We start from the raw sequence: 23,096 nt of genomic DNA on the forward strand, positions 1-23,096 counted from the left end.
CTCACCAGAAAAGAGACATTGCTTCTGTTTTCTCTTTCACCATATTTATAAAGTGGGGATCAGGTGGATTGCCCAGTAGTATTCACCACTTTCACCACTTTCAAAGCAGAATGTCATAAGCTTCAGTTGACAACAATGAGTTTTTTTTTAATAATTAATATTTCTGCTATTCTTTTCTATTAAACAGCCTGAATAGGAACAACACTAAAACAGCAATAGGAACACCACTAAAAACTGCAAAATGCATACAAATTGACTTTACTTCCAGGTACAGGCAGGTCTTAAACTGATCAGTAAATTTGTGCTACCATGCCCCCTAATTTCCATGAGAATAGCTATTTTCGGTAAATTACCTCATGAATTACCTTCTAATTTACCTCATGAGGTAAAACATGACTAAAACCTACCAGAATTGCTAAATGTCATTACCTCATGAGGTAAAACAAATTACCTCACATGAGGTAACTTGTTTGATAACTCCACCAGAATTGAGGCCATTGTGTAACAACATATCATTCTGTGTGTAGGTGTCTCATAGTTACCATTTTTAATGCTCTTTCAATATCTATTCCTTGGCTCCAAGGCACTGCAGGATTTGCCAGGCAGTCTCCAGCGCTCCCCCTTCTCGAGACATCCACTCGCTGCCTTCTTAGGTACCGGAATGCTTCAGCAATTACCAGGACTGCATCATGTGTCAGTGCAGATGTATACTAGATAGAATAACAAGAGTACATTATAATCAGTACAGGATAATCAAAGGAAATATAAGTCATGCTATTATTTTAAGATATACGGTATGCAAATAATTATATATTATGTAATTAGTATTTGACCAATCAGCAGGTTTATACTATGACTCCAGCGACCGTGGATTTTGGCAGAGTAGCACTGTGAAGCATTATATTTACCTGCTCCAGGGCTGCATCTGGTCTCCTCAGTTTTGTCCAGCAGCCGCACGCTTTATGCTGTATACCTCCAGTATAGAGAGTCTGAAGTATGCAAGCAGGAAGTGCACATCTATTGGGAATTGGAAGAAGTGAGGAGACCCAATACAGTGCCAGAGCAGATAAACAATGCTCTGTAAATCTGCAACATACGGGGGGAGTAGAAGAGAGTGATTCTAATGTATAAGAGGGGGGGGGGATTTTTTAATTGCTACAATAATTGAAAGGTGGAGGGCTGGTGATGGATTACTATATGTGTAAACAAGGGGAGAGGGGGAGATTGGGGTTTAAAGAGGGGACTTCTTGCTATTTTTGCTAGGGACTCTGCGAGACTAGTTACGGTTCAGAATCAAGCATGCATATCATGCAATTATATTATTATATAAATAGGTGTCTATTCTCCCCATATCCCTTTGAATTCATAAATACTAGAAAATAAAATCTTTTGGTGTTAAAAAAAAAACCAAGACACAAAACAGTTATATCATGCTTTTCTCCTGGTGGACTCAAAGCACTCCAGGGCTGCAGCCACTTAGGGCACACTCCTGGATCATTAGCAAGCTTTGCCCAAAGACTCCTTACTGTCATACAAACTGGCTTGAGCCAGGATTTCAACCCTTGTAAAAGGTCTCAAATCCTACATCAAAGGCAACAGCCTTACAAGTAAGCTATCCAGTTAAGATAACAATCAAATTCTAAGAACAGAAAATATAAAGTGCTACAAAGCTTGGTAATTTAGTTGTGTACAAACAATTACATTTTTATTTTGTGAATACAATATATTACAGACACTATATTAAAGCCAAAACAAGTGTTCAAATCAGTCTCCATACTTCATCAGGAGAAAGACACGGTTCAAAACTGCATAGTTAGAACACATTGCATGATTCTGGGCATGGTTTGCACAACAGGAACCCCTTCATTTCACTCTTTCTTATCCAAAATTAAAAGAGCAATGTTTTCTAGCTATTTTTGGTGGAGATTCACTATTCTCATTTTAACTATCAATTCTTTATAAGTGTTTCACTACTTGATTCTAAGATGTGCTATTTTCTGTCTCCCATTGTTTTCTAATTATGCCATTTTCAGCCATTTCTATCTCCTAATGGAGTGGACAATTGTTGATTCACAAAACATGTTAAGTTTCTAGTCAACTGGTTGACACAGCTTTTTATTGCCATGATTATACCCATTGAGTGTCTTATTCATCATTCTGTGGTTCTGCTCTGTGGCCGCATAGTGACTAGTGATGGGCGAACACCTGGATGTTCGGGTTCGGGCCGAACAGGCCGAACATGGGCCAGATGTTCGGCATGTTCGGCCCGAACCCCGAACTCAATGCAAGTCAATGGGGACCCGAACATGCCGCAATACGGCCCCCCTATGGGGTCGCAGGCATAAGGGGGGAGCATGCCCCGATCGCGGGGGGGGGGGGTCGGAAATCCCCCCCACCCCCTCCGCTAGCGCTCCCCCCTCTGCCCGCTTCCTCATAAAAAAGTTGGCGTAAGGTTAAATATTACCGGTGGTGGCTGCTGCAGTGGCTGGCTGGCAGTGGTGTGAGTGAGGACTAGGAGGAGGAGTCCGAGTATGACGCGTTGAGGCCAGGCAGGGGCGGTTCAGCGGTAGTACCCTTGTGGTACTTCCGCCCTTTCTCTGACCTCACGTCTTCTACGTGATGACGCATACGATGGTACGCGTGACGCGTACCCTCGTATGCGTCATCACGTAGAGGACGTGAGGTCAGAGAAAGGGCGGAAGTACCACAAGGGTACTACCGCTGAACCGCCCGCTGCCTGGCCTCAACGCGTCATACTCGGACTCCTCCTCCTCATTCACACCACTGCCAGCCAGCCACTGCAGCAGCCACCACCGGTAATATTTAACTTTACGCCAACTTTTTTATGGGGAAGTGGGCAGAGGGGGGAGCGCTAGCGGAGGGGGTGGGGGGAATTTCCGACCCCCCCTGCGATCGGGGCATCCTCCCCCCTTATGCCTGCAACCCCATAGGGGGGCGGTATTCGACCGAACAGGGCCCTGTTCGGCCGAACAGGGGCCCTGTTCGGCCCTGTTCGGCCGGGCATTTAGTAGTTCGGGCGAACCCGAACGGTTTGGCCGAACACCATCAGGTGTTCGGCCGAACTCGAACATCACCCGAACAGGGTGATGTTCTGCAGAACCCGAACAGTGGTGAACACTGTTCGCCCAACACTAATAGTGACCTGGGAACTGAAATTTATTGCAAATTACATTAATTTGGGATATTGTCCAATACATTATTTACTGTATTATTGTTGAGTGTTTATGTATGGAGACCAAACACCTCTTTGGTTTTATTACTTGTCTATGAAGTATATTGTTATGTGCTGATGAAATAAAAATGTAATCATTTTTATACAACTAAATTACCTATATTTGTAGCACTTGACATATTCTATACTTTCAGTCAACCACAGTTTATAGTATTTATTAATTATCCAGTTTGCAAATGTCTCTAACTCAGAAAGGGGCTTGAAATTAGCCAATTCAAACCTTATGTTGCTGACTAACCAGATGTCAACTAATTCATTGCCAACTACTGGGCCTGGATATGTTCATTTCTTTTACTTTAATATGAAAAGTACTGAATTCACCACCAGGACTTATTTAATTTTTTTGCCAAAGCTAATCTGAATTTGCTGCAAAGGATCCCTACTGGTCCACAAGTCACTCTGAACCAATGGAAGATCTTGGCAGGAAATTCAAATATGCCAAATCCCAGGTTCCACCTCAGTTTGCTCTGGAGGAATGATAACAGCAGAAGGCAGTTATTTAATCAAGCAAGAATATTACAGATGAAGAACTATGGACTATGATGCTGGTTAAACAGAACATAAAGAATTTTAAGACATGTCTTTATTTATTAAATGTTGTCACTATTTTTTTTTATTTGTACAAATTACGCTTTTCACTTATTCACCTGGTTTTGTGTGGCTGTTTAACCACCACTTTGTTAATTGTATGAGAGGATGGCACCATAAGCTTGCCTTTATAAGAGGACTGCTTTATTTTTTTGAGGAACACAACATTGGAATAGAGATGGCCCGTACCTCCGTTCTTCGGTTCGCGAACCTCGAACTTCCGAAAAAGTTTGAGAACCTGCGAACTTTTTAAACCGCAATAGACTTAATAAGCAGGCGAACTTGAAAAACTCCAAATACTGTTTCTGGCCACAAAAGTGATGAAAAAGATGTTTCAAGGGGTCTAACACCTGGAGGGGGGCATGGCGGAGTGGGATACATGCCAAAAGTCCTGGGGAAAATTACGGATTTGACGCACAGCAGGGTTATAATCCCTAAAAGGCAGAAATCACATTGCATTGCTAAATTGGAGGCCTAAAGTGCTTGAACACATCTTCCGTGTGTATACATGGATCAGCAGTTAGTGTAAGTAGTGTACTGCTTCACACTGACAGACAAAACTCACTGTGTAATGCACCGCAAACAGCTGTTTGTGTAGTGATGGCCGTGCTGGACTGGTGCACATGATGGCGAGAGTGCAGGAAATGGCGGTTTTCAAGCCCATATGGTGGGGCTGAGTTAGCTCAATTACAGAACAACTGTCCACAATAAAGCAACGACCTTATTATCTTGAGTCTGGTGTGCCCCCCAACACACTCATTTAGCAGGTCATTGCTTCATTGTGATACACAAGCCCCTTCACTGTGGCAAAGTAACGATCACGAAGGGGAACTGACACATGTACATGCCTTTTGTTTTGTTGTTGCAGCCGCAGTGCAGCCAGAAAAATTAGGCATGTACACGCACCAGAAAAATTATTATTATGTTTGGTAGCAGCCGCTGCTAGCAGCAGCGGCTATAAAAAATCAGGAATCCACCTGTGCAGTCACACAGTTGTAGGGAAAAGGTACGCACTGACTGGTGGTGGTATTGTATAATACAAAAAGCAGTCACACAGAGGCAGTGAAAGGTATGCACTGAATGTGCTGGGCCTGGCACAGTACAGCAATTAGCAAGGGCCAGCTGCGACAGACAGGGCTGTATATGCAATGTCAGTGGCACATAAAAAAAAAAAAACACATCAGAAGAACATTAGCTCTCAAAAGAGCTGTTTTAGGGTGCTTTTCATCAACATATATCAGCAAGGAGCAAGCTAACAGACCTCCTAACTATTGCTTTCCCTTTCTCTCCAATGTCTCTCCCTTCTCTCATTAATACAGCAGCACACAGAGTGAGAACATGGCCGACACTGCTGCCTTTTATAGGGGAGGGGCTCCAGGAGGGAGTGCAGCCTGAATGGCTGCCATGTGTCTGCTGACTGTGATGTAGAGGGTCAAAGTTTAGCCCAATGATGTAGTATAGGGGCGGGTCGAACTCGCTAAGTGTTCGTGGTTCACCGTGGACTCGAACCAGATAAGTTCGCGTGAACAAGTTCTCTGGCGAACCGTTCGGTCCATCTCTACATTGGAACGAGAGTGCTTTAAAAAATGGGGGAGATTTTCTGTCCACTCTCACAATGTACTAGCCCATTGCTGAATATTATCTACGTATTTCCTCAGGGGGAGTGGCTGAACATCTCATAGCCTTACCTTTAGGTTTCCTAACCTGCATTGTTGTCTTTTTGGAGAAGTAGGTAATGGTGTTTTTTTCTCCATAACTTTTTTTCACAGCTTACACGTTTTAAAATAAAAAAATACAAAAGACTACTAAATGTCCAGTGTAAAACCTGGTGAAGGATATGGAAATGTGCACACACATACAGTAATTCCTGCCGATTTCAATGAAGCTGATTATAGCTCCTACTGTGCAGAAGCCCACAGTTCTCTGCACATTTGCATTGAAGGGTGGGCAGAATGACACTGCATCCTGTTTGCTGGTCTATACTAAGCTGAAGGGTTACATATTGCAGTACGTAGTTTAGTTAAGTAACTAGTTCCATGTTTGAGCAAGTAGGGTAATTAAGATCATATCAATATTTGACCCATTCTTTCCCAAGTTGTAGCAAATGAAAAAGTCCACATGAATAGATTGGGTAAAGTATACCTGTCATTAGAGAGCTACAGAGGCTGCCATATTGCCTTCTAACAACAATAATTATTATGTTGTGCTTCTAAAGCCCGGTACACACTTATGATTATAATTGGCCAATTTTACCACCTCCATGTAGTATGAGAGTCAACAGATATTAAATACTATAAACAGACTGGTAAACCCTCATACTACATGGAGGAGGTAAAATTGGTCAGTGATTGGCCAATCATAATTGAACGGATGTACAAGGCTTTAATTCAGGCAAGAGAATTACAAAATATTTCAGCAAAGGCACATTTTTTGAAGGATAACCTTGATAACCGCTTCAACAGATTGTAAATGACAGGCGTACTTTAAGTAATTTCCTAAATTAAGCACAGGAAAGCTACGAAGCCTACTCAGAATAAAGAAAAACTAATTTATTTTATTTTTAAATTCTTTATATAATTCAGGTGAAGGCGCCTAATCTTTGTCTTGAATTTAATTAGATAAAACAATTTAGATTCTATAAAAAGTAATTGGAACTATTATATGAACCTCAGACTACATTTAATGTATTTATTCAACACAGAATACACTAAATAACTGAAAATGTGCATAATTTAAATATATATCGTTAGACTATTTTAATTTTTAAATTGAAACTGTAGAGATTAAAATATTTACCTAACATTTAGGTACAGCTGCAGTAGGTGATGGCAGTGCAACATTTTAGAAAACGGGCCTCAAATATGCCCAGGTAGGCTCCCAAAAATTACTGACTTTCAAACTTTACATATCATCGCCCAATGAAAGCTCTAGTCCTGTGCATCTGCACAGTAGGATCTAATAATATGGGTTATGACAAAACTGTGCTTGCCATATATGAAAATCCCACATTTAAAGGGAGTCTGAAGTGAAAATAAGCTTATGAGATAATGAAATGTATGTGTAGTACAGCTAAAAGAAATAAAACATTAGTAGCACAGGAACCAGTCTAATATTGTTTCCAGTACAGGATGAGGTAAGAAACTTCCATGCGAAAGAGCTTCTCTAAGGTCTCTGACCCAACTTGAGTCGCTACAGTGCTGTTTTCTGAGGCACTTATACTTTAAGGAAACAATGACAAGCAGCTTCAGATAAGATTTATACTGCAAGAAAGTTGAAAGGGTCATTAGACCTGCTCTGTATTATAGTTTAACCATTTCAGCCTGCGGGGATTTTTCACCTTATGCAACAGTGCAATTATCACCTCCCATTCATTAGCCAATAACTTTATCACTAATTAGCACAATGAATTGATCTATATCTTGTTTTTTTCAGGCACCAATACGGCTTTCTTTGGGTGGTACATTTTGCTAAGAGTAACTTTTTTTCTAAATGCATTTTAACAGGAATATTAAGAAAAAAATAGAAAAAATTCATTATTTCTCAGTTTTTGGCCATTATAGCTTTACAATAGTACATGTTATAATTAAAACCTATGTATTTTATTTGCTCATTTGTCTCGGTTATTACACCATTTAAATTTTGTCCCTATCACAATGTATGGTGCCAAAATGTTATTTAAAAATAAAGGTGCATTTCTTCAGTTTTGCGTCCATCATTATTTACAAGCTTATATATATTTTTTCCTAATATATCCTCTTCACATGCATAGTTAAAAAGTTCAGACCCTTAGGTACGGTGAGGGAAGGAGGCGCCAGGGTAATGATTTGCATAATAGTAATAACAACATATATATATATATATATATATATATAGAGAGAGAGAGAGAGAGAGAGAGAGAGAGAGAGAGAGAGAGAGAGAGAGAGAGAGAGAATATGGGTATCTATATATAGGTAAGCATCTTACCTTAATAGTGCCAAATTCAAAGATTCAAGATTTCATTTAAAATATATATACTTTTTATTGTGCACATCAGACAACGCGTTTCGCGGCTAGCACCGCTTCATCAGGTCAAATTCAAGTGCCTTAATATATAAGTGGACATGAAAAAGCCCTGAGCGCCTGGCTTTTTTCGCCCTTACAAGATACTTAGACCCTTAAGTAACTATGTATGTTTTTTTTTATTGTAATTTTTTTTTTCATTAAAAATTTTATTTGGGTAATTTTTGGTGTGAGAAATAAACAGTTAATTTTAAATGTAATAATGTGGGTTTATTGTATTAGAAAAATATATGTAGATGTAGTTTTACTATTTGGCCACAAGATGGCCACAGTAAGATTTTTTTTTTCTTAGCCCTGGAAGCATACTGATCACTTCCAGGAAGCATATAGAGGACGGGAAACTTTTTTTTATGTCAGAAAGACCGTGGCCGCTGATGAGAAGCTGTCGTTTTTTTCTGGCGGGTGTTATAATTTAAGTATTATATGTAGGCCTCAGTTATTTGAACTGAGTTAGTTGAAAGGCTTGATGTGCACAGGGTCTCTTTAAGAATAATTTGAGAAATTATGAAGACTTTTACCAGAAGCAGATTGTCCTCGTCCGAAGGACAGGGACACTATCTGTTCAAATGTACAGACTTTCAGACTGCAAAGGGGAAAACAGAGGCCAATATTTAATAAATAGAACTATCCTGTATGTAGAGGAAAGGCATCATAGAATACTAATCAAGTAGGTGTGTATCAGGGCATCACAAGGGATCTGAACCAATTATAGATGGTTCAGATGATGACACAGTTAACTGTTTCCTGGTCAGTATTAAAGGTCATGAGTTGCCAACGGAGGGCACTCTTGTTTCCTATCTACTGGCTGGAACCCTTTACTTATATATATTTATTTATGTCTCGTTAGTTATCTTGTATGCTGTACAGGATCTTCTCAAAAAATTAGCATATTGTGATAAAGTTCATTATTTTCTGTAATGTACTGATAAACATTAGACCTTCATATATTTTAGATTCAAATACACACAACTGAAGTAGTTCAAGCTTTTTATTGTTTTAATATTGATGATTTTGGCATACAGCTCATAAAAACCCAAAATTCCTATCTCAAAAAATTAGCATATTTCAAACGACCAATAAAAGAAAAGTGTTTTTAAAACAAAAAAAGTCAACCTTCAAATAATTATGTTCAGTTATGCACTCAATAGTTGGTCGGGAATCCTTTTGCAGAAATGACTGCTTCAATGCGGCGTGGCATGGAGGCAATCAGCCTGTGGCACTGATCAGGTGTTATGGAGGCCCAGGATGCTTCGATAGCGGCCTTAAGCTCATCCAGAGTGTTGGGTCTTGCGTCTCTCAACTTTCTCTCCAAAATATCCCACAGATTCTCTATGGGGTTCAGGTCCGGAGAGTTGGCAGGCCAATTGAGCACAGTAATACCATGGGCAGTAAACCATTTACCAGTGGTTTTGGCACTGTGAGCAGGTGCCAGGGCGTGCTGAAAAATGAAATTTTCATCTCCATAATGCTTTTCAGCAAATGGAAGCATGAACCCACTTTTGAACCAGAAACAGCGGCAGAAGCGCCTGACCTGGGCTACAGAGAAGCAGCACTGGACTGTTGCTCAGTGGTCCAAAGTACTTTTTTCGGATGAAAGCAACTTTTACATGTCATTCGGAAATCAAGGTGCCAGAGTCTGGAGGAAGACTGGGGAGAGGGAAATGCCAAAATGCCTGAAGTCCAGTGTCAAGTACCCACAGTCAGTGATGGTCTGAGGTGCCATGTCAGCTGCTGGTGTTGGTTCACTGTGTTTTATCAAGGGCAGGGTCAATGCAGCTAGCTATCAGGAGATTTTGGAGCACTTCATGCTTCCATCTGCTTAAAAGCTTTATGGAGATGAAGATTTCATTTTTCAGCACGACCTGGCACCTGCTCGCAGTGCCAAAACCACTGGTAAATGGTTTACTGACCATGGTATTACTGTGCTCAATTGGCCTGCCAACTCTCCTGACCTGAACCCCATAGAGAATCTATGGGATATTGTGAAGAGAAAGTTGAGAGACGCATGGCCCAACACTCTGGATGAGCTTAAGACCGCTATCGAAGCATCCTGGGCCTCCATAACACCTGATCAGTGCCACAGGCTGATTGCCTCCATGCCATGCCGCATTGAAGCAGTCATTTCTGCAAAAGGATTCCAACCAACTATTGAGTGCATAACTGAACATAATTATTTGAAGGTTGACTTTTTTTGTTTTAAAAACACTTTTCTTTTATTGGTCAGATGAAATATGCTAATTTTTTGAGATAGGAATTTTGGGTTTTTATGAGCTGTATGCCAAAATCATCAATATTAAAACAATAAAAGGTTTGAACTACTTCAGTTGTGTGTATTTAAATCTAAAATATATGAAAGTCTAATGTTTATCACTACATTACAGAAAATAATGAACTTTATCACAATATGCTAATTTTTTGAGAAGATCCTGTATATACTTAATTTAGATGTAACGTAGTATAGAAAGAAGATAACTGACTAACATTCAGGAGGAATGTTAGTCAAGAACTTGTAACGCAACGGACTTAAACAGAAGAATTTGCTTTGCTAAGATGTAACGAACTGTATCTGTATATCTGTTTACTGAATAAACAACTTGGAAGCCTAAATAAGGTCTATCTCCTATAATCAGGGCCGGGCCGAGGCATAGGCTGGAGAGGCTCCAGCCTCAGGGCGCAGTGTAGGAGGGGGCGCACAATTCATTCAGCTGTCATTCCTAATTGTGTATGAAGCAGAAAGAAATAAGAAAAGGTGATACATAGCAGTGACTGCAAGCCAGATAACTAGATAGTAAGGTGTTGGGGAGGTTGTGGACCCTGTGGCCCTCTTAGTCTAATAGCAATCCGTGTGTGACAGCTGAGGTGGGAGGGATGGAGGGGCGCACTTTGGTGTCTCACCCTTGGGTGCTGGAGGACCTCGTCCCTCCTCTGCCTATAATGCTTGCTGTGTTGAGAGCCAAGTTATCTCACAGTCTGTTAGGTGCAACTCTAAGAAGTTGCTGGTGTTGAAGCAAATAGGTGATTTATAACAGCGGGGACTTAGAACCATGTTCCCATTAATTGATCTCCGGGCTACATGTGTGCGCGGGGGCGTGCCGAAGAGCGCACCAGCACAGCAGCAGCTGCCTGGATGTGAGGATGTACTATTAATTATCTGTACTACACATACAATTCATCATATCATAATTTTTTTTGCTTCGTGTCACTTTAAAAAAAACAAGGCAACTTAAAGCAGGAGGATTAGCCATACTATGCCTGGAAAAAAAACACACATATAAGTAGATAAATACTTGATCTACTTACATAACAGATGTATTGTACTGTCCATGTTTTGATTTCAGTGAATCTTATATAGTAAATGAAGAGAATTCTGTTCCTGGTGGGAACCATGTCTTTTGCTCACAGTTTAGGCTAAATCCTGATATAATTTCTGCCCTTTACTTTTTTTTTCTTTTCTCCTCCAATCGCTGAGTCACCTCAGCCTCGCTTGTAAACACAAGTGAGTAGAGAATCATGTTTCAGATAGGCAGGGAAATAAATGGAAGAGGAGGAATATATTATAGATAAAAAGAACCGCCAGCATGCAACTGTCTGGCACTGACTACTAAAGGGCCACGTTTTTAAAGTTTTGAATGCAGGATTAGCATCTTTATCACTTAATACACGCTGTTGAAATTTGATTTTTATGGTGACAATCCCGATTTAAAGGACTGCATGAGTGTGATAGCGTGATAAGGTGATAGTGGCTTGAAAGCCATTTATGTGAAACTTGAACAACCATCCACAAACAAGTGAGTCAACGGTAATACTGATAAAGTCATATTATGCAGTTCTATTATCTATCTTTGTATATTCATCTTAACGTGAACCTGAAGTGACATAATGAGATAAACATATGCACATATGATACAAACCCTACTAAACATGACGTAAAGTCCCTTTCCGTTTAACCAGTACAGGAAGAATTAAGAAAAAATATTTGAGTTGTTATCTATGCAAAAGAGCTTCTCTAAACTTGGCGTAAACTTGTTGAAAACAGTCCTGTTTTTTGAAGAGCTTAAACAGCCAAGAAACAGTAAGAGAAAGCTTAAGATGAGGCTTTGCTGCAGGAATGTTCAATGGATCTAAACTGCAAAACAGTCTGATGAAATGTTAGAAATAAAGCTATATAACTGAAAATAAAAATATGAAACTTCTTTGCAACTGATGTTCTAATTATTATCCGTATTACACACACACATTCACATTCATTATCTCATACGTTTATTTTTGCTTCAGGTTCACTTTAGATTGCACAGGACAGAAGGAAAGCATAGAGAAATGTAGATAAGAAGAAAAAGAAAAAAACACAGAGACACCGGGAGCCCCTATAGTGTATTATCTTTGCAAACTGGTCAAGGTATACAAGTAATCTTACTCACAAGTGTAGGTTGCTAACGAGGCAACCACTCAGATAGGCATGTGGAGAAAATCCGTCCCCACTCGGTCTTTTTGATGGATGGTCGCAGCTCCTTCAGAAAAAACTTTTTTACCACAGATTTGTGGCAAAAATAACACTCTCACGATTGTGGGATGTTAAACTCAGTATAAGGCAGTAGTAGGAGGCGCCCTTATTGTATAATCAGCAATTGCGCATAAATGCAGTAAATAAAAGTGTGACGTAGATCGCCTACCTTATGAATGGACACTGCACCCGGTAGGAAGGATGTAATAATTTATTGGTAACAAGCACTTAGGACAGTCCTAAGTGCTTGTTACCAATAAATTATTACATCCTTCCTACCGAGTGGAGTGTCCATTCATAAGGTAGGCGATCTACGTCACACTTTTATTTACTGCATTTATGCGCAATTGCTGATTATACAATAAGGGCGCCTCCTACTACTGCCTTATAGCATAGAGAAATGCACCCTGTATGTATTTAGAGAGTTTAGCCAGTGTAATTCCTTCTCATCTGTGACTAATCATCAGTGCAATTTGATCTCTCAGCTGTGTCAGCTGGCTGTCCCAGCAGCGAAGCTAATTGGTAAATGCAGGATGTTAACCCTATGGGCTTGATTCACAAAAGAGTGCTAACTGTTAGCGCGGCCGTTTTCGCGTGAATTTTCGCATTGCGCGCGAAAACGTTATAGTTTTGCGCAAAAATTCGCGAGCGTGCGCAATGCGAAAATTCGCGCGAAAACGGCCATGCTAACAGTTAGCACTCTTTTGTGAATCAAGCCATATGTCTGCTTCCATGAAAGCAGGAAGAAGACACACTGCAGATTTATTGCAGGATTTGTATCAGCTGTAACAAATAAATGTTTTTTCTTTAAAAGTTATTATGCTGTTGCTTATCTTTAAGAGCAGAGAGTAAGTTCTGAGTTCAGGTCCTAGAAGCTACTACACAACTTTGGAAACATAACTTTTGCAAAATGTATGTCAATTGCCAGAATTCTTGTGGTTTGGAATTAGTTGAGCAGATGCACATTCTTCTTTATCTTGAGGACAAACTTTGTTGTTGATGTTCTCTATTGTAGGGAAGAAAGAAGCTGCAGCTTTCTATCTAAGCAAGCTCAGAATTATTGTTTGGTGCTTATGGGGGTGTAAAGCAAAGCCATCTTCCTCTGCAGCCTGGTTAAGGACAAAGCTGCAAAGAGACTGTATAATCCAAAGCACAGAAATTAAGGCAGGTCATGCTGAAGACAGGTAATGCACAAAAAGGGGTAGCTATTGGAAGGGCTAGCAGAAGTACCGCTGCCGCGGTAAGCAACATGGCGGCGGTCTCTGCATCTCAGCCGGCGGTTTCCACCGCACAGTCTTTTCCCAGCACAGCGCCTGTGTCGCAGGGCAGCAGGGACACCGTCGCCGTGGCCGGCGACATGGTGGCGGTTCCCACAACCCAGCCGGCAGCCTTTAACACACATTCACATTCTGACATTGTGCATAGACTCTCTGACACACAGAGGCTGAGGGTCACGCGCGCGCAAGGCGACAGGACCTTTATGCAAGTAGAAGGGCAGTCAGCTGACCAGCCGGTCAGCTGACTCCAGCCGCCCTTCTGATTGGTTGAGTGAATGGGGTGGAGCTAAGGAGTGCTCCAAGTATATATAGACCCTGCCTGTCAGTTGATCCTTGTCTGCTGTTGCGAATACTATATGTGTTAGCTCTCAGACCTGAGTCAGATCCCACAGTGTGCTAGAACCAGCAGGAGCTGGGGATCCACACTTAGTCAGATTTCTTGATAGCTTAAAGTACTATTGAACTGTAATTTTTGTTATGACCTCTTGCTTGCCTGACTACTCTCCTGTCTTCTGATTCTGTACCGTTGCCTATCTGATCTAGTTGCCAAACTCTGCCTGTGACACTACTCTGATCTTGCCTCTTGCTCCTGTACTGCCTCTGTCCGTGTGTTGCCGAATTTGCCTGCCTGACTACTCTACCTGAGGGTAGAGTAGTCAGGCAGGCAGATTCGGCAACACACGGACAGAGGCTGAGGGGTTCTTGTTATTCCCGCTCCGCAGGAATATACTTCTGCAGTAAGGTCTGAATCACCTCTCACACTCAGGTGATTCAATCTCCTTGCAGGCCGTGATCTCCTAGCATTTGAGATCCTTGGCTGCAGTAGTATCTGAATCATTCTTGTGAATTACATTGATGCAGTCAGAGTCTCCTGCTCCTCAGGGGATCCTGATCTTTTGCCTGCGCTCTTTGTATTACTGTTGCACCAAACACCCTACACATATCAAGTACCTTGGTGACGCTGTATCAGCATTATTGGTGATTCTGCAGATCACCATATAATCAGATATGGCATCTGTATTGGTGGTGATACTGCAGATCACCAGTAATCAGAGAAGCTGTTGCTGACACCAATCGTTACAGCTATGCTCATTCTTCCGAGACTTAAAGAAGGGAGAAACAGGTGCTGATGCTGATGCTGAAGGATGGGGTCAATTTATGTGCAAACAGTCATTAAAGATGGACTTTATTTAATATAATGTAATGGTTAAAATTGCTTTTTTTATTTTATTTTTTTGCAATGTTCATGTATAAATGATTTAGTCAATGTTTGCCTATTGTTAAATTTTACCTTTCCTCAGTTTAGATTCTTAAATATATCAGTGATGCCAGCATCTTCACTGCTGGCAAGGTGAGTCATTATGTTCCCATCCCCCCACTGTGTAATGAGCAGGAACATCAGTTGATGTTTCAGAGTTCTCTGGGTCAGAAGGCTACATAAAAACATACCCTAGGGCTAGAGGAGTCAAACTTAAATATAAAGTGGGCCAAAATTGAAAACTAGGACCAAGTCTTGGGCCAACCTCAATGTCCAGTGGCAACCTACCGCCCTTATTTCCTGATACAGACCCCCTGGTGTCTAATGCCCTCCCCCATACAGTTCCCTTGTGTCTAGTGGTCCTCCCTCTCTCCCCTATGCAGTTCACTGGTGACTTCACCTCCAATATAGCTTCCCTGGTGGTCTAAAGTGGGCCAAATATAATACCTCTTCTCTTCTTCATATGTACTCATTGCACGCTGTATTGTGCTACAGAAGATGTTGGTAATAAATGAATAAAAATTAATAATAACATGCATGGACATAAATTAGTCTATTATTCCAGACAGAGCATGTAATGACAGGCTCTATCTCCATGAAATTGGATGGGGGAGGCGCAGGCTGAAGTACGTACTTGTCCTGAAGTCTTTGGGCAGAGAGATATGCTTCGTCCCCTTCTTTAGCAGTAAAGAGGCAGCCATGTTTCTGAAGACTGAAACCTCTGCTTGCATGGCCGCAGTCCACCCCCAGCTCAGCAGCCACCAATCAGAATGCGGCCATGCAGTTGGGTGTGTACAGAGCTGGTGGCAATTTGAAAGAAAATCACCATTACCCTTTCTGACAGGAAGGTAGAGCGGTCACCTGCCTGGATGGATGATGTCAGGATAGGTAAGTATTTTGTCCCGCAACCTCTCCAATTCTACATCGTGCAGACAGAGCCTGTTATTAGAGGCTCTGTCTAGTTTCACTTTAACCACTTGAGGACCGCGGGCTTTACCCCCCTTAAGGACCAGACCCTTTTTTTTCATTCAGACCACTGCAGCTTTCACGGTTTATTGCTCGCTCATACAACCTACCACCTAAATGAATTTTGGCTCCTTTTCTTGTCACTAATAAAACATTCTTTTGGTGCTATTTGATTGCTGCTGCGATTTTTACTTTTTATTATAATTATCAAAAAAGACATGAATTTTGTCAAAAAAATGATTTTTTTAACTTTCTGTGCTGACATTTTTCAAATAAAGTAAAATTTCTGTATACATGCAGCATGAAAAATGTGGACAAACATGTTTTTGATAAAAAAAAAACCCATTCAGCCTATATTTATTGGTTTGGATAAAAGTTATAGCGTTTACAAACTATGGTGCAAAAAGTGAATTTTCCCATTTTGAAGCATCTATGACTTTTCTGACCACCTGTCATGTTTCATGAAGGGCTAAAATTCCAGGATACTATAAATACCCCCCAAATGACCCCATTTTGGAAAGAAGACATCCCAAAGTATTCACTGAGAGGCATGGTGAGTTCATAGAAGATTTTATTTTTTGTCACAAGTTAGCGGAAAATGACACTTTGTGACCAAAAAAAAAGTTTCCATTTCTTCTAACTTGCGAGAAAAAAAAAATGAAATCTGACACGGACTCACCATGCCCCTCTCTAAATACCTTGAAGTGTCTATTTTCCAAAATGGGGTCATTTGTGGTGTGTGTTTACTGTCCTGGCATTTTAGGGGGTGCCTAATTGTAAGCACCCCTGTAAAGCCTAAAGGTGCTCATTGGACTTTGGACCCCTTAGCAGGGCCGGATTTCTGGAAAGGCCGCAAAGGTCAAGGCCTAGGGCGATAAAAATTCAGCAGGGCGCAGGACTTGGAGAGATAAGAGGTCACATGTCAAAGTAAATCACTTCTGCTTTGCTCTATTCTGCCTGAGATCCAGAGATCCCTGCATCTCTCTCACTGCAGAGTGTGTGTGATGACAGTCAGCATCTATTGTCATCTGAAGATCTCGTCCAGTATAATGAGTGGGGACATACAAGCTGCTGTGAGAAGAAAAATATATGGGCTCAAGTAGTAGAACTTTTGAGTTCAGATTAATTTCTTTATGCACGCATTCAAGGATAGGAATTATCAGCTCTCCTCTCCCCCAGACTGATGTTTTATTACTTGGTCAGAGCTGTTAAAGACCTGAGACCTGTTAGATTTATGGTTTGTTTTTCTTTCCTAAGGAATGACAGCAACATTCTCTCTGTGCTACAGTTTAACTCTTTCCTGACATGTTTTAGAAGCAGCAAAGCATTGTTCTGTGTTAGCCATCAGTGAAAGCAGGATGTTTTGAAACAGATGACAACTGTATTACATTTATTTATATGTACAAAACAATGTATACATCTCCTGCTGACTGTAGATATAACTGTATGTCCTAACATCTTGTATACAGGAACAAAGTCTGAAGATGACTCATTAGCCAAAGGCTCACTGTTTTTCTTTTGGTTAGCCAATAAATATTATCATTCTATTACAAAACTTAAAAACTTCCTGCTGACTGATTAAGATCACCCAAAGGTATTCCATTAGGAGTATGGTGAGTTCATAGAAGATTTTATTTTTTGTCACAAGTTAGCGGAAATTGATTTGTATTGTTTTTTTTCACAAAGTGTCACTTTCCTCTAACTTGTGACAAAAAATAAAATCTTCTATGAACTCACCATAGTCCTAACAGAATACCTTGGGGTGTCTTCTTTCTAAAATGGGGTCATTTGTGGGGTTCCTATACTGCCCTGGCATTTTAGGGGCCCTAAACCGTGAGGAGTAGTCTGGAAACCAAATGCCGCAAAATGACCCTTGAAATCCTAAAGGTACTCATTGGACTTTGGGCCCCTTAGCGCAGTTAGGGTGCAAAAAAGTGCCACACATGTGGTATCGCCGTACTCGGGAGAAGTAGTATAATGTGTTTTGGGGTGTATTTTTACACATACCCATGCTGGGTGGGAGAAATATCTCTGTAAATGGACAATTGTGTGTAAAAAAGTCAAAATATTGTCATTTACAGAGGTATTTCTCCCACCCAGCATGGGTATGTGTAAAAATACACCCCAAAACACATTATACTACTTTTCCCGAGTACGGCGATACCACATGTGTGGCACTTTTTTGCACCCTAACTGTGCTAAGGTGCCCAGAGTCCAATGAGTACCTTTAGGCTTTCAAGGGTCATTTTGCGGCATTTGATTTCCAGACTACTCCTCACGGTTTAGGGCCCCTAAAATGCCAGGGCAGTATAGGAACCCCACAAATGACCCCGTTAGGACTATGGTGAGTTCATAGAAGATTTTATTTTTTGTCACAAGTTAGCGGAAATTGACACTTTGTGGAAAAAAACAATACAAATCAATTTCCGCTAACTTGTGACAAAAAATAAAATCTTCTATGAACTCGCCATACTCCTAACGGAATACCTTTGGGTGTCTTCTTTCTAAAATGGGGTCATTTGTGGGGTTCCTATACTGCCCTGGCACTTAAGGGGCCCTAAACCGTGAGGAGTAGTCTGGAAATCAATTGCCGCAAAATGACCTGTGAAATCCTAAAGGTACTCATTGGACTCTGGGCCCCTTAGCACAGTTAGGGTGCAAAAAAGTGCCACACATGTGGTATCGCCGTACTGGGGAGAAGTAGTATAATGTGTTTTGGGGTGTATTTTTACACATACCCATGCTGGGTGGGAGAAATACCTCTGTAAATGACAATATTTTGATTTTTTTACACACAATTGTCCATTTACAGAGATATTTCTCCCACCCAGCATGGGTATGTGTAAAAATACACCCCAAAACACATTATACTACTCTCGAGTACGGCGATACCACATGTGTGGCACTTTTTTGCACCCTAACTGTGCTAAGGGGCCCAGAGTCCAATGAGTACCTTTAGGATTTCAAGGGTCATTTTGCGGCATTTGATTTCCAGACTACTCCTCACGGTTTAGGTCCCCTAAAATGCCAGGGCAGTAAAGGAACCCCACAAATACCCCATTTTAGAAAGAAGACACCCCAAGGTATTCCGTTAGGACTATGGTGAGTTCATAGAAGATTTTATTTTTTGTCACAAGTTAGCGGAAAGTGACACTTTGTGGAAAAAAACAATACAAATCAATTTCTGCTAACTTGTGACAAAAAATAAAATCTTCTATGAACTCGCCATACTCCTAACGGAATACCTTTGGGTGTCTTCTTTCTAAAATGGGGTCATTTGTGGGCTTCCTATACTGCCCTGGCATTTTAGGGGCCCTAAAACGTGAGGAGTAGTCTGGAAACCAAATGCTGCAAAATGACCCTTGAAATCCTAAAGGTACTCATTGGACCTTGGGCCCCTTAGCGCAGTTAGGGTGCAAAAAAGTGCCACACATGTGGCATCGCCGAACTCGGGAGAAGTAGTACAATGTGTTTTGGGGTGTATTTTTACACATACCCATGATGGGTGGGAGAAATATCTCTGTAAATGGACAATTGTGTGTAAAAAAAATCAAAAGATTGTCATTTACAGAAGTATTTCTCCCACCCAGCATGAGTATATGTAAAAATACACCTTAAAATACATTATACCACTTCTCCTGAGTACGGCGATACCACATGTGTGGCACTTTTTTGCACCCTAACTGCGCTAAGGGGCCCAGAGTCCAATGAGTACCTTTAGGCTTTACAGGGGTGCTCAAAATTTAGCACCCCGCCCACTTGCCAGGACAGTTAACAAACCCCACAAATGACCCCATTTTGGAAAGAATACACAACAAGGTATTTCATGAGGGGAATGGTGAGGTCATTGAAAATTTTATTTTTTGCCACAAGTTAACGGAAAATGACACTTTGTAAAAAAAAAATACAAAAAAAATTCTGCTAACTTGCGATAAAAACTAAAATCTTCTATGAACTCACCATACACCTCACAGAATACTTTAGGGTGTCCTCTTTCCAAAATGGGGTCATTTGTGGAGTCTTTCCTGGCATTTTAGGGTCTCTGCAATCATTACATGTATGGCCAGTATTAGGAGTTTCTGCTATACTCCTTATATTGGGTATACGGGTAATGCACTCTGGGCTGAAAGGAAAAATGAACGGCAAACATACCTTGCTCCACATCAATGGCAGATCTTCCTCCACATCAATGGCAGTGATAACCTCAGGAGAGAGACACACCGTGCCACCCTGCACTCAGGGTGAGCCACCAACTTATGTGACTGGGCCTCAGAACTTTAGTATACAGCATTATGCCTGTAGTATACAGCAATATGCCTGCCAATAGAGATGACTCTGTGTGGCATTAAAGTATCATCATAGGCCCAAAGTAAATCACATATAAACTGGGGGTGTCCACACTCAAGGGAAATTCAAACATGCCGTCTTATATCGCCAACCCAGCACAGATCAGCAATATCAAGCATGGAAACCGATCCTTCTTCCGACTTTTATGCTTACCTGTTTGTTTAGTTTTCAAGCTTACCTCTCCTCCCCCTGGGACAATGTGCAAAATACCACTGAGTTTGTGCCTACTCCTGTGTTTGGAGTTCCCTAGGTTCTAATAGTGTACCTGCTCGTGGTACCTCTTAAAACATTCCCCTATGCATAGGCCAGGCTGGTCAGGACATTTGGGACAATAAAAACTGGCGTCAGTCCTTCTTCTAGCACTGCTGCAGACACGACAACGTTTTCTTCGGATGTGTTGACCTGGGGTACTCGGAAGCTGATAGGCATAATGCCTTCCATGCAGTCGGCTAGTTGCATCTGGGGAGGGGGGGGGGGGGGCCTGGCACCTCCTGGATACAGGATGTCCAGAACGATCTGTTCCTGAAATTGAAGGAAAGATCCAGTTCTCCCAGCCTTACTGTAAAGAACAAAGCTGTTGTAAACTGCCAATTGAATCAGATAAAAAGACACTTTCTTATACCAGCGTCTTGTTTTCCGGGAAATTAAATAGGGCGCTAACCTCTGGTCATTGAAGTCCACCCCTCCCATGTTGACATTATATTCGTGGACGACAAGGAGCTTTTCAATGACCTCAGTTGCCCATTGAATTTGGACTGTCGTGTCTGTGTGAATGGTGGACAGAAAGTAAACGTCCCTCTTGTCCCTCCATTTCACCGCAAGCAGGTCGTCAGTACGCAAGGCGGCCCTCTGCCCCCGTTCAAGTCTGGTGGTAACGAGCCATTGGGGGAAGCCCTGGCGACTAGGCCGCGCAGTGCCACAGCATCGGATTCCTTCTAACTTTAAGTGCTGATAGAGGGCCACACTTGTGTAATAGTTGTCCACATAAAGATGGTACCCCTTCTGGAACAAGGGTGACACCAAGTCCCACACAACCTTTCCACTGCTCCCCAGGTAGTCAGGGCATCCGACCGACTCCAATTTTGAGTCTTTTCCCTCATAGACCCTAAAACGACATGTATAGCCTGTGGCCCTTTCACAGAGCTTATACAGTTTCACCCCATACTGGGCGCACTTGCTTGGGATGTACTGTTTGATGCCAAGGCACCCGGTAAAGCGTAAGAGGGACTCGTCTACACAGATGTTCTGTTCAGAGGTATAAGCATCTGCAAATGTTGATGACAGGTGGTCTATGAGGGGCCGAATTTTGTGGAGCCGGTCATAAGCAGGGTGGCCCTTTTCATGACAGGTTTTGTCATCATTGAAGTGCAGGAAGCACAGGATGGACTCAAATCGTGTCGTGTCCTGGACATGGCAGCAGAGTACAAGGGAACATGATGTACTGGGTTCGTAGACCAATACGACCGCAATACATTCTGTTTCATTAGTCCCAAGTGAAGGATAAGGGCCAAAAAGATTTTAATTTCGGAAACTTGGACTGGTTTCCACCAGAAAGGCTGGGCATAGCTGCTCTCCGGGTGCTCGGTGATAAATTGTGTGGCTTTACGGTTGGTCTCAACCACAATTAAGTCCAAGAGAACCTGGGTGATGAACAGCTGCAAAAAGTCTAGGGCCGTTCCTAGATGAGCTGTCACCACCTGGACTCCTGACTGGGCAGTGAAAGGGGGCACTACGGGTGCGGCGGAATCAGGGGATTGCCAATCTGGATGTGCCAGCACCTCTGGGAGTCTATGTGTACTATGGGCCTGTCTTCTTCTTGGTGGCTGCGACGGGGGTACTACTGCCCGTGCCACCGTACCAGTTTCAACTTCCATGCTGGCGCTCACCACTTCACTAGGGTCTACGGAAGTACTGGTACTAAGTCCAGGAGATGCTGCGCTCCTGGTGCCTGCCTCACCAAGAAAACTCTCATCAGCGCTAGCACCACCCTACTGCCCTTGAGGCGGATCCCGCGCCACCTGCGGTCTAACGACATGGGGTCTGGTACGCCTGGCTCTAGCCGGGACCAAAACCTCATCATCACTTTCGGTCAGAGAACCACTGCTTTCCACAGGTTCAAATTTGGACCCGGATGATTAGTCAGCTGAGTCTTCCCAAATGCTCTCATCCGACTGGTCCATGTACCTGTACACCTCATCATCAGAAATCCCCCTTCTTGCCATTGTGAACTGCTAAATTTATGGGGTTTTCCTCCGAGACTACCCAGAAAAAAAAGAGCACCTACCTAGCAAAAGGGAGTATTTGAGAGGTAGAAAGCTGTGGTCACTGAGTTTTGATTAAAAAAAAATCAAAACTGATCTTTACAGCGCCACAGCTAGTGTACAGTGTTTTTGCAGTGATCAGAAAAAAAAATCTGTCACTACAGTGGGGCGGCTGAACGCAAGTGCGGGCGAACGATCAGGCCTGATTGGGTAAACACTGCGTTTTTAGTGGAGCCTACACTAAGATGACCCTAATGTACTGCTATAGATCTGTCCGATCAGGAATGATTACTAGATACTATATAGTACCAATGCTGATTAGCGACAGTGATGGCGCTAATCGGCGACTAATCGGTGAATGCGGTGCAGTGGGCTGGGCACTAACTGACCCTAACAAAGGGCCCTAGCTAACTGGCCTAACTGCTAACACTAGTGATACTAAAAAAGTGTCAGTTTTCACTGATCACTGTTTTTAGATCACTAGGATAGTAACAGGGGGATGCTCTGGGGTGGGGGGGTTTGGGGGTGGTGGGGGTTTGGGGGTGGTGGCGAGTGGGGTCTCAGAGGCAATCAAACAATCACGGGA

At 42.0% G+C, this 23,096-nt stretch overlaps 1 protein-coding gene across 10 annotated transcripts in view; it reads right to left on the minus strand.

The window, feature by feature from the left end:
• The window catches only part of GRIA3 (glutamate ionotropic receptor AMPA type subunit 3), a 604,867-nt gene that overhangs the window by 98,222 nt on the left and 483,549 nt on the right, over nt 1–23,096 (minus strand). For all 10 annotated transcript variants that reach the window (XM_068251187.1, XM_068251183.1, XM_068251184.1 and 7 more), the window contains one exon: nt 543–710. In XM_068251187.1, the coding sequence (XP_068107288.1) occupies nt 543–710 (168 nt within the window). The remainder of the gene's footprint in view (nt 1–542; nt 711–23,096) is intronic.

This window comes from Hyperolius riggenbachi, chromosome 8 (genome assembly GCF_040937935.1).
Source record: "Hyperolius riggenbachi isolate aHypRig1 chromosome 8, aHypRig1.pri, whole genome shotgun sequence".
NCBI lineage: Eukaryota > Metazoa > Chordata > Amphibia > Anura > Hyperoliidae > Hyperolius > Hyperolius riggenbachi.